At 44.7% G+C, this 12,742-nt stretch overlaps 1 protein-coding gene across 3 annotated transcripts in view; it reads right to left on the bottom strand.

The window, feature by feature from the left end:
- KCTD9 (potassium channel tetramerization domain containing 9) overlaps window positions 1–12,742 on the bottom strand; it is a 458,686-nt gene that overhangs the window by 87,470 nt on the left and 358,474 nt on the right. For all 3 annotated transcript variants that reach the window (XM_044083151.1, XM_044083153.1, XM_044083152.1), the window contains one exon: window positions 11,942–12,047. In XM_044083151.1, the coding sequence (XP_043939086.1) occupies window positions 11,942–12,047 (106 nt within the window). The remainder of the gene's footprint in view (window positions 1–11,941; window positions 12,048–12,742) is intronic.

Genomic DNA, 12,742 nt, shown 5'->3' with positions numbered 1-12,742 from the left:
TATCCTTTGGGATGGTACTAGTCTTGACTTTTGGATGTTTACTGTGTATCCCAAGGTCTGTAGCAGGTGTATGGCATAGGCCAAGTCCTTTATCAAATTTTTCTTGTTGTCCGCTTGTATTAGGCAGTCGTCCAGGTATGGGTAAATCTGAATTCCCTGTAGTCTGCAATGTGCAATTACTGATGCCAGGCATTTCGTGAATACTCTGGGCGCAGTAGATAAGCCAAAGGGCAATGCTGAGAATTGATAATGCTCTGATCCTGCAAGAAATCTGAGGTGTCTTCTGCAACTTGGTCGAAGAGGGACGTGCAGGTATGCCTCCTTGAGATGTAGAGTCACCAGCCAAGACTCCTTGCCCAACATGGGAAGAAGTTGCTGTAGGGTCAGCATTTTGAATTTTGGCACAATGAGATAAGTGTTCAGTGCGGACAGGTCAAGAATAGGCCTCCATTGATTTTCTTTTCTTGGTACAAGGAATAGTCTGGAGTAAAATCCTTGGCCTTGTTCTGAACATGGTACCTTTTCTATAGCTTTCATCTGAAGTAAATTGCTGATTTGTCTTAAAGCCTCTGCCCTCTGATTTGGTGGAATGTTTGGCATTCCGCTTCTTTTTGGCAAAGTGTGGAAGTGGAACCTGTACCCTTTGTCTATTATTTGCAGTGTCCATGTATCCTTTGTAATATAATGCCAGTTTTTTTGAGAATAAAGCCAGCTTTCCGCCCAAGGGTGCTTCCAGTTGATCCCTGGTAGGCGGAATCAGAGTTAAGTCATTGAGCCTGTCCTGGTGTAGTGGTTGTTGTTGTTGCTGTTGCACTACTCCTCTGGTTGGCAGGCTGCCACTGACGGCCTCTGTAGGAGCCCTTCGATTGACCTCTGCCTCTAGGGCGCCTGTTCCTGCCTCTCTGGGCTCTGTCCGAGTCTGGAAAGGACCAATTCTTAGTAGGCCAGTTTCTGCTGAATCTCGGTGGTTGAACCTGCAGGAAATCTAACTGTTTGCACAGATTTTGCCTTTTCTTCAACCTTTAAGATCTCCTGAGCAGAGGAGCCAAATAAATTTTGTTTCTCCATTGGAGCATCCAGGAGTTTAGCTTTGACATGGTCTGGCAAAGATTGCTCCTTCAGCCAGGCATGCCTACGAATAACTGCCCCAGTCATAGCTGATCTAAATGAAGCCTCCAGTGCATCATAGCCACATTTTAAGAAATGATTACTAACCTGTTGTGAGTTGTGTACCAAATCTTGAAGGGATTTACGGTCTAGGGGTTCAGGAGAAGAAAGTTTTTTATTCAGTTCATCTAACAAATAATCTTGGTACTGTATCATATGAAATTGACAGTTTAATGCCCTGACAGAAAGAGTTGCAGAAGTATACACCTTCTTTCCCCATCTCTCTAAAGCTCTAGACTCTCTTTCAGAGGGTAGAGGATTTTTGGCAGTAGCGGCCACAACCCCTTTAGGGCCCTGAGAAATAGTTTCTGGGTCTGCAGAATGGGCTTTATACAGATGGAAATGAGAATCCGGGACCCTGTAGTATCTGTCAGGTTTGGCAGGGGCCGGAGGAAGAGTATCAGGGGCTGTACTGACATCATTGTACACATCATCAATTACATTCAGAACAGGAGGTATAGCTAAGGGCCTATGCTGAGGCAAATGCAAAAAGGTCCTTAATCTTTTCCTAGAATCAGAGAAATCCTGACCTTGCCATTGAAAATGCTCTCTCATGGAGTGTAGAGTCTCAAAGGAAAACTCTTCAGGAGGGGAGGCCGAAGGGATAGATTCCTCAGCATCTGAATCCTCATAAGGCGAGTAAACCCCTTCCTGGTGGTCTGACAACTCAGATCCATCCGTGGAATCATCTGAGGAGTGTGGGTCAGAGGGGTCAGTCCTGGGCCTTTTGTCTGGTGGAGGTTGAGAGGCCCTGTCTGGGTGAGGGTGTGAACCCCTAATTAAGGAAATAAGGTCCTCAGCAAGGCTGAGGATCTGTGAACTAGAGGAAGGCCTCTGGGAGGTAGATTTGTCAGGCAAAGCTTTAGAAAGTTTGGCAGCTTTAGCCCTTGAAAAGGCCTTAATGGACATGGAAGCAGGGGGCCTAGCTGCCCCACGTGCAGGAGTAGAAATGTCCAAAGGTATGGTATCGGACATTTCCTGAACACTGGTTTCGGTAGGAAGTTCTGAAGCAGACTCAGCCGGGGCCTTCGGAAGAAGGAATCTCCGAGGACTGTTCGGCCGAAACAGAGGCACTCGCGGTAGGCCTAGCTGTGGTTTCAGCCGAAACCACGGGCCGTGAGTGTCGGTCCTTTTCCTTGCGGTTTTTGACCATATGCGAAGTCGGAGTCTCCGACGGCATTTTATAAGCAAAAGCAGCTCCAAAAAATTCCTCTGCAAACTCCGACCGACATCTAAGAGTTAGTCGGTTGAAGGAAGCACAGGCTAAACAGGCCGATAAGTCGTGGTCTGGGCCTAAGCAAGGAAGGCAGTAGGAATGGAAATCCTTATGGAGGTATTTGTTTCCCAAAAGTTAAACAATTATTTACTTTGTCTGACATCGGCTGAGGCAAGAAAGAGTCCCAAACGGGGTACTTAGCTTTTTTCGAAGTCTTCGGTAGCTGAATTCACTGGATGTGACCGACCGGCACTTGCGAACAGCTTCTGCTTCGGGCACCGCGCGGCAAGAAAGACTGAGGAAATTGGCGTCGGCTGATGCTTTTATACCCCAGACGCTCTGACGTCGGGGAAAGTGCAACACCAGCCGAGGCCAGACCCAGACTTTGGAATCCGGCCGACCGAAGGGCTGCCTGAGGCAGGACAACCCATATGTTATGACTGCAGATGCATCCTTGAAGGACATCCAGGTTTCTGTTACTGCACAGATATCGATGTTCTCCATGCTAAGGAGAGTTTCGAGTGCGTGCATCTTGAGGTTTAGACTTCTGGCGTTGAGTAGCATTACTCAGTTTCTTATCCCTTGTGATACCTATGGAGGTGGGTTTGTCTTTTGAGCCTTGCCTGAAAAAGGCCCTATGGGGGTAGCAAGAGCCTTTGCCAATATCCGAAAGCCCAGGGGTGACAGGTGTAAGCCGTCCCTAGCGAAGCATCGTGGCTTGTCGAGCATATCATCCCAAGCTGACAGGCAATGGATCCCCTTTGAATGACACCACTACTTAAGCCAATTGTTGAAATTGATCATCTTGTCTTTATATTGTGGCATCAATGTTGGTGAGGGTAAGATGCTACTCAAGGTCAGGGTCATACCGGCCTGGGCTACATGCTCAGAGAGCTCCTTTATGTCTCTTTTCATGTAGTCCAGGGAGGTACGTCTCAGGTCATTCACACCAGCATGGACAATGACTGAGTCATATTTGTACTTGCCTTGGAGTGACCTGAGTGCTTGTGTTACGTGGCGGATCCTAGCACCCGACAGGCTGCTCACAGTGACCCTCTCCTTGTTCAGCCTGGTGAGCGGGATGTCAGTGCGCCTGACGATAGAGTCACCTATTACAAGTGTATCAGGTGCGTTGTTTAGTCTTAAGGGCTGCGGCTGTTCAGCACACTGGCTTTGAGACGTGTTGCACATGTTTTGTTTTGGGGTAGCGGTTGCTTGGGTGTCTGCTTTGGAGGTCTCTGCTGCTTAGGCAGATCTTTATTTAGAGCCTCAGAGTATGTTTTTGTGTGATTGTGTGTTTGGTTTGCTGTCGTGGTAGGTCTATGTGAGACTGGAATTGTAGGGAGTGTGGTTTCCTTCTCCTCCTGACTGGTTAGGCCAGTACTGAGTTGAGAGAGATTAGCCTCCAGTTTGGCTATATGGTTGCATCTCTCATGTGTTGGAATTTGTTGGGAGGAGGAGAGGGTTGTCTGTGTACATAAGGCAGTTGTAACATTGCCTCAAGATTCCCAGATTCACCAGCTGGACCGGAGAGGAGATTGAAAACTGACCTTTGGACATGCTAGAATAATACTGGGAATTCCTTGATAATTGAAAACAAGGGCCAGTGGGGAATGAGGGTGTAGTGCTTTTAATTTTTAGTGCTGACTTGTATAATTGCTTTAGTGAGCAAGTGCCAGGTAACTTAAGTGCAATGTGTTACAGGTAACTTAAATGCAAAAATGACAAACAGTAACTTTCTTTCAAGTGAAACAAGCACCGATACACCATCTACATAAAAGGCAGACTGCTTCAGCTCTACTTTATCAACTTGTCTTTTTGCGCAACCTTTCTTTACAACTATGCGAGGCTTACTTGCTTTGCACAACTTTTGGAAATGGTTCCATTTTTACACTTGTGGCACTGCTGACCCAAATGCTAAGCACTTCTCTCTTTTAGACTCATGATTCGCACCACATCTGCGACAATTAATAAAGATAGATTTGGGTTTTGCTGATTCATGTTTATACTGCACTGAGCTGGCGCTGGAGCTTGCACCTTTCTTGAAACTTTCTAGAAAACCTTGCGGTTTTCTTTGGAAACTCAACCTGCCACGTGCTTAGGCCTGCTCTTGTTTGCCACGTGTTGCATACTATCTACATGCGCTTTGGAGTGAACTGAAACCATGCACTTGTCACTCGCAAGCATACCTGTCAAATCCATGAGGTGACAAACACAAATTTCTATGGCCTTGCTCAACATTAAATCACTGTCACGAAGTAAAATCTCTCACAGCAGCACTGTTAATACCACATACAAGTCTGTCCTTTATCAGCTCATCTTATAAGTCACCAAACTAACAAGTTTTATCTCTGTTTCTCAAGTCAGTTATATAAGCTGCAAATGTTTCCCCTGGTTTCTGATCTCATGTAAAACAAATGCCTCTAATATAATTCGTCTGGGGGGATGCACATTTCTCTGAACTTGCACTCAAAACACTTGGGGTCTTCCCCTTGATTCAGCTTGTACAATATGGCGATCTGCATCTTCTCCTTCATATACTGCTGGTGCATTCACAAATGAACACTTTCTATGGCCTCTGACCCTGCTAGGTTTAACAAAATGATTGCCCTTGTGCGTGCATCTCTATCTGCATAAGCTTCTTGTATAAAAATAATGTACTCTGGCTCAATTATTCTCCAGTTCTTTGCAATATTCTGATCAAATACAAGTGGTAGGGTTTTCAAAATCAGTCTGCCATGTTAAAACATACTAGTGAGGGGTTTTGCAAAGGAGAATAAACACACATGCTTATATGCCAGAACTAATGCCAGTAATTATACAATGCTTTTGTACTTTGAGCTTATACCTTTATTGGGCTTTCAGAATCAAGCGAATAAACAAACTTAGTACTTTCAAATAACTGGACTTTGCGAAATAAATTTCTCGGGTGTTTTGGTACTTTTGTAATGTCATGGGTAAGGGCAAAAATGCTAAAGACATTTATCATCCTGCGCTGAAGTCATTATCATTTTAAGAAACATTTGAGAACTTTAATATGCGACTGAATAACTCACGAACACTGTAATACTCTTGTAATGTCTTCTTTTGTAAGAAAACACCTCCTCAGTTTAACATGTCAAGCAACTGCACAATGCGAATAAATGGTGCATCTGTTGCCTTAAACTCGATAACTTTTCGAACTACTTGCAGTTTGCGAATAACTGAATACCACACAAATGTCCCCAAAATGGTGGTACTTTAAGCAACTCTCTACAGTACAAGCAGCACTCTGTAATGGCACTCTGCGAATAGACACCCAGCACAATAAACTTTTCGAAATAGTTATACTTTGACTGTATTACACAAAAGAGTTGCACTTTTCACACAAACTCTTCGAAATACATGCCCAGTAACAAGCACACATTAAGTACTTTTACACACTGCGGATACTTCTAATACTTCTGGCTATGCCCTTGATACAATACGTAGTAGTAATGATGCCCAATTACAGCACTTTGCCAAAACACAGCTGCCTTGCTTTGTCCCCTTTCTTATTATATTCATTTTGCTAGTTTAAGTCCTTTTCACGCCAATATACTTTTCTTGAGCACATTTTATTCTAAACATGCCCAACTCTGCCTTGAAAACACTCGTGCTTTAAACATGCTTGTTTTTTGCTTCACTGTTAGCCATTTCATTTAATACTTTCATCTTAAACATTTTTCTTTAAACTTTTTGTACTTTCCACTTGTCTGATAATGTGGTTTGTGCCTTTTTAATGCCTTTTTATTGTCTTTTGTATCGAATAAATAGTTTGTGTTACTTCTCATTACCTTTGATTCTTTCTGGCTATGTTTATGCACTTTTCTCGGGTTTTACCTTCACTGGCATCTTTGCACCTAATGGCTCAGATTATTCCATCCCCGTTTTGACACCATATCACTTTCGTGTCTGGGACATGAATAGAGAGTATGTATGAAATAAAGCTGCTTGAACAGAACCCACAAACATTACTACTGTTTAGCTATTGACTAACTTAAGTAACTTGTACACAAACTAATAACTATAATCATGCATGCTCACTCCCTGGCTGCTTCTTCAAAATGGCACGTGGTTTACACGTGTGAGGATTATACATGTGCACGTACAGCCTTGCATGCTTCTTAAAGATATAGCACACACTTTACACTATGATATACAAGAAACTACACTTAATGCTATAAAGGTGCTATGACAATCACATTTGCTTGCAGCAGGCTGCCTTCTGAAGAAATTGTACAATTAGAACCAGAGGATAAGCGTACAGAAGTCCTAGGGGCCAAGCAAACAAAGCATCCCTGGATGACTGCCCTGGAAGCAGAACTAAGGGACAACAGCTGCTGCACTTGTTGCTGGATGAAGCGACAAATAAGTGGCAACATTAAGTGTCCCAGCTCCAAAAAAGAAATCCAGGCTGCAACTCTCAGATTTAGGGACCATTCATGGTGAAGCAGAAATCTCACAGGCTGTGAGCCAGAATGTTTAGACTTCCCGGGGATATGCGCTGCAACAAGAAACAAACCACAGAGGAAATCATCCACTACCAAACCCTCATGACCTCTCGACAGAGGATATAAATATGCTCCCCCTTGCTTTTTGAGATACCAAACAATGAACATACTTGTCACAGTCTGCCTCCCAGTCACAACCCTGGAAAGAGCATCCTGAAAAGCCAGCAACTTGGGGACAGCTCATTTCTAGGACACTGATATGGATGTCGGTCTCTGCAGAAGATAAGGACCCTTAAACCATCCTCTCTTCAAATGCCGCTGCCCCCCCCAGAGATGTCCATGGTGACAGTGGCAGAGTTGGAAGACAAAAAACACTCTTCCATTGGTCACTGAAGGAGATTACAACACAAATGAATTTGGTCATGACAGCAACCATACCAAAAAAATTACTTTACAGCCTAAGTCCACTGCAAAGCTCTCATATATCATATCTGGCTAGAAGCAAACCTATGGATGCTGCCACATGATCAAAGAGTTTGAAAACTGCATGAGCATGAGCCAGAGGCTTTGAGAGCGAAAGCACCAACAAGGCCAGAGTACAAAGGCTGATCACTCGAACTCAGAAGCCTGGCAATTTGACTGTCTGCATCCAAGTGGCAACCTTTAAACTCTAACATCTGAAAAGGAGCTAGGTTCCACTTTAGTTAACTGACCATAATGCCTTACTGGTTGCACAGCTGGAGTAAGGTATTCCTTATCAGACTCAACAATGCTCTTGTGGGGGCAGTAAGCGACCAGTGAGGAACCCCTACAGCTGGGGCCAAGTGTATGCTTGGTGAGCCCCAGAGGGCTATGCTGAGACCAAATATCAGGGCTCTGAACTGGAAGTCACTGGCCCCAGTAAAAATCTCAGTAACCTCCTGCAGTGCCTCTCTATCTCTATATGATGGTAAGTGTCCTTGGGGTCCATCTAGCACATCCAAGCATCCTTCCACAGCAGAAGTTAGCTTGACTGCACCATAACCATCTGGACTTTGATCCGTTTCAAAAAAGGATTCAGTTTGCTTAAATGTAGAATGTGGCCCGAGGGCGTTGTTCTTTGGTACCAAAAATAATCTTGAATAGACTGGATCCTCAGTGGTCTCGTGGGACCACTTGGATGACTCCCTTTACAAGGGGCTTGTGAATCTCTAATGCTGCTTGCAGTCTGATGGGGTTGAATGTCTGGAAGCCATTTGCGACAAACTTTGGAGTCTCAAAAAGGCAATACAGTAGCCACTGAATATGACTCAACATACATGCATCTGATGCAACGGCCTCCCAAGCTTCTGAGTGAAGAGCTAAGCCACTCCCAACTGCCTCCAGAGTAGGACACAAGCAACCCCCTTCAGGGTCACACTCAAAGGGCCCACTGGAGAAAGTCCTACAGAAACCCTGATTTTGTGGACCGTCCCCACCATGCAGTCAGTGTCCATTATTTCCCCCTCAGCCTTTGGAGAAACCTTCTGAAGGAGTGCCCTGAGAAGACTGGTGCAACTTTCTGAAAGAGGAGCTTGTCCCCCTTCTGTTTCCTTGAAAAGGTTTTCTGAAGGATGGCAAATGCATTGCTATGGCAGATAGTATTTCCCTTTCTTGCTCACTCCTAGTATTTCCCTTTCTTGCTCACTCCTAGTTAGGGTATCTAATTTTTCTTCCAAAGTAAGAGCATTAATGAAGGACACCTTGAAGGAACTCACAAAGTTGCATAATCACATGCAAGTGTGGCATCTCCTGGCAATGCTACAGTCGGCCGCGCGCGAAGCTCCATCAACCGCATTAGAAATTAGCCTCATGGAGACATTGGTGATAGGGTATACAACGGAGTCTCTGGCATCTTCTGAATCTCCAGAGACTGCTGTATGTTAACTTTTCTCGACACTTCAGACACGAGGTCACATTGGAGTCTGGTTAAGAGTGATAAATAACTACGTGCCTTCAATGCAAATGTAGCAGTTATAGCAGTGTTACCCTAAACGGTCCAAAGCCAGAGACTCCCTATTCAGGGGATGAAGTGAAGAATTCTCTTCAGAGAACACCTTCTTGGTGGCAGACTCCACCACGATCACATCAATGGCTGGACACTTAATTCAATGTGACCTGCCCTTGGGGGTGGCGTGAAAGAATTTTATCAGGCCTTTTGAGAGTGGGCTCTACCATGACAGGTTCCTTCCACACCCTCTGGGACACTACATCTATAAGCACATCCGGAGGGAGGACCACCTAAAGCATGGATAGACCCACACAAAAGGCCTCCAAAAATACAGACTCCTCCCTAGAGGGAGCTTTAGTGGTCCAACCTCTGTGTTGGTGAAGCAGCTCCTAGAGATCATTAAATGAGGCATCATCCCACAAAGACTTTGGGGGACCCCTCTCCTTCCAAGGTCAGTACTAACTTGGGAGACTCCTCTGGGGAGTCAAGGTGTTTCCTCTTAAACCTCCTCTTTCCTGAAACCTACCTCTCTGGTGATGCTGAAGAGGGGGAAAAGCCAGAAAGCTCTGCTAAGGCAGCAAGATGGAGACCAACTGACACAGGCTGTCCAGGAGCAGGCAGATGACTGGCCACATGCCCAGATGAGGAAGTGGATAGGACACCGGCCAGGGAAATATGACCCATCTCCTTAGAAGAGATTATACTTTCTACAGTGAAGGCAGAATCAGACACTGACCTCCTGGAACCAAGAGTCCCAGTACTCAAAGGTGCCAGTGACGCATCCAAGCCTGAGGGAGCTACTCCTAGCCCCAAAGTCAAAACTGGAGAGCCAAGCTGTCAAAAGCTGAAGCTCCTTACAAGAGAGATGAAACCAAAGCAGGGACGGTCAACCCCGACCTGAAAACCCCAACCTGAGCACCACGGCTCCAAGATCCAGACGGCCCAGAAGTAGTCAAAGCTGAGTTGGAGCTGAAGACAGACAGGCATCAGATCAGACACCAGATCAGACACCAAGAGAGGGGGGGAGCTGCTGGGTCTGAAGACCTGAGAGCCAAGGGAGAAAGCCAGATACACAGATGAAGGTCTGGGAAATGGACCCGGACCTGAAGGGATAAGGCCTAATTGCATCAGAATCTGCAAAAATGACCTCATCAGTTGCTCCAAGTCAGAATCTTTAATACTGCCCACCAACCTCAATAACTGGACATATGAAGCCACCAACGGGGGCTTGGAGGGTCAGTTTGGAAGAGGACAAACCCATCTGCTAGATCTGAGCCAGGGAGTCTGAACTGGAGAAGGAAACGACTCTGGTGACAGCTCTGGCAGGGTAGATGGAGAAAAAGGGGAATCTGTTCCACCCGAAGATGCCCCTTTGATTAGGAGGGGACTGGGAAGGCTTGGAGATGGGACTCCACCTTACTGGTTGGTTGGCACAGATGGTGATCAGCTCTGATTCAGAGCCAATGTTGGCACCAGGGCAGCCAGGGGACCATTAAACTGTGAGAACCTCAGGTCTGTTAAGCCCAAGGAAGGACATGGGATGGAAGCAGAGGAGGACCTTATCCAATCCCCCTTGAGCAATCTGCAGTCCTGCAACGGTTTATTGGACCCAACCTTAGGGGCAGAGTGTGTGGCAGACAAAGGGCTGGGCCTATGAGGACCAACTTGGTCCAATACTTGTTAGCCTTGGACACAAACAGAACATGGAGTTCAGGGGTGACACTCCCAAACAATACATGCACCTATTATACCCATCCTTTAATGGGAACTTATGCACACAAAAAAGCATTTCTTAAAACCTTTCTCCATTAAATGAACAAAACACTATTAATGCAAAAATCCAAAAGAAGTACAATACTTACAATAATACGTACAAGTATGCTGTAAGTATTCTGAACATTACTACCAATATACTTAGACCAACTAAAAAACACAATATAAAAAACACCACCACAAAAGGAGAGAAGCCTATCAAGAGAATACTACCCTAAACTACAACTACCTATTAATCACAACACTAACCAAATTAAGTAGAGGGTAAGGGATAGCAAATTACAACACAAGACAAAAAAAGTAATAAGCTTTCCAAAAGGATCCACCAAAGTGGTGCTGTATCAAGCTGCTGACAGGAATGGCAGTAAACTAGATAGGAGGAGTAGGGTGAGGAGTGGGGGACTGTGGGTAAGGGAACTGGGGTCTGGCAAATTAGACGTCTGACAGAATTGGTTGATGTTGAATTCGATAACCCACAGCTGAAGCCAGATGGAGCAGACATCTGATCAAATGCAAAAACTGTTTAGAACAAATGCATTCTTAGACTTAGAAGCTCCTTCATAAAACTGGGATGGGTATATAGCTATATTTTTGAGCTAAAAGACTCCAGGCATAACTGGCTTAAGGAGATCAAAAACAAAGTAACACAAACCATAAAGGACCTTTCTTCATTTCTGAAGTGCTCTGTGCCACAGAGGTTTAAATCACTAATGCATCCCAGCATAACACAACTGTCCAGGTTCTAGAGGAGCTTGCTGAGGAGGGCTAGGGAGTAAACTGCTGAGAACACCTCATCCAACCTACAGAACAGAGATGGTTTGGTTGTGTTGCAAGAGCTCTACCTGCAGGTTACATTAGGTATGATAAGCTCATCTCAAGGACACCTGGCATGCAGAAGCCCAGCCAAGATGCAGACATTGTATAGACACCCATGTTTAGTACACAAAGGGCATTGCACTGTGTCTGGTGGCAAACAATGGGAAAGTATACAGGTGCCAAAAAATAAAACAGAAACATTCAAGTCTTCCAAAGATAATGGCCACACAGAGTTTGAACCTCAACTCTAGTTTGAACAGCTGTCAAAAAGCTAATCTCCCCTGGATGGAAGAAACGCCCCTCATGAGGTAGCTGTTCACACAGAAGGGGAGGAGATGGGTCAACAGAGCATTTGGTAGGGGCTCTGAAATTAGAGGAGAGTGAGGGACCAAACTCTCTCTGAATTAAAACTTTTCCTTTTCTATTTCTACAAAATGGCTACACATACATTCAACTTCCATATCTATAAAAGAGTAACACTATGTTAGGTTATCAGCTAATAAATGTGAATAAAAGCAGGGAACTTACCTTCTAGGTTTGCCTTAACCCCAGAGGGATCCTCAAAATTACATCCTTTAAGAGATGCACCTTCTGCATTGGAACAAAGCATCTTAACTGCCTGGAGGTTTGCACCCTGGTAGGGAAAAAAGTAAAAGTCAGCTCTGCTCATCCTTTCCCATTCTGTAATTCTGTACTTTCTTAATGTCAGCTGTAGGCATCCAGAAAAGCCTCAAATCACCCTTACGCATCACAGGTGTGTAATATATGGAGCAAATAGTAAACAAATATACAACTTATTTTTCAACCATTTCATCCCATACCTTCCCAAAGGTAAGGAGGCATGAAAACTGAATGGATTGTCAGCTAGTCAGGTTCAGGCAGAGCCCTGAGCCACAAAGAAATGTCAAAAGGAGAATACGGTAATCCATGGGCTCTCTCTCCTCTCGGGGGGGGGGGGGGGGCATTTCTCCACTCATTTGCCCTCACCAGTGGAGGCTAGGGAGCAAACAGGGTAATACAGACTTAACCAGGATGCTGGCCAATACCAATAGTAAGATATCTTTAGAAAAGGAGAGGAGCAAATTACACAAACTTTGGGAACAATACATGCTGAAAAATGTTTGGAGGAGGAATGGAGTTTAACAGACGAAAGGAACCGAATTTATGTAACGTTACTTTGATTAGAAGATATAAAAATATATGTGGTGCAAAATGTTTAAAAATGTAAACTTGATAATACGGTTTGATTACTTCTGTATAAATTTAAGTTTAGCCAAGTCACAAATGAGCACTTAGTGCCCAGCTAGGGTGACAAAGAGCAACACAAGA

This window comes from Protopterus annectens, chromosome 9.part0 (assembly GCF_019279795.1).
Source record: "Protopterus annectens isolate FY-2018-M chromosome 9.part0, PAN1.0, whole genome shotgun sequence".
Taxonomy (NCBI): Eukaryota; Metazoa; Chordata; order Ceratodontiformes; family Protopteridae; genus Protopterus; species Protopterus annectens.
The sequence above is the reverse complement of the archived record's forward strand: the minus strand, read 5'-3'. Positions and strand labels throughout refer to the sequence as shown.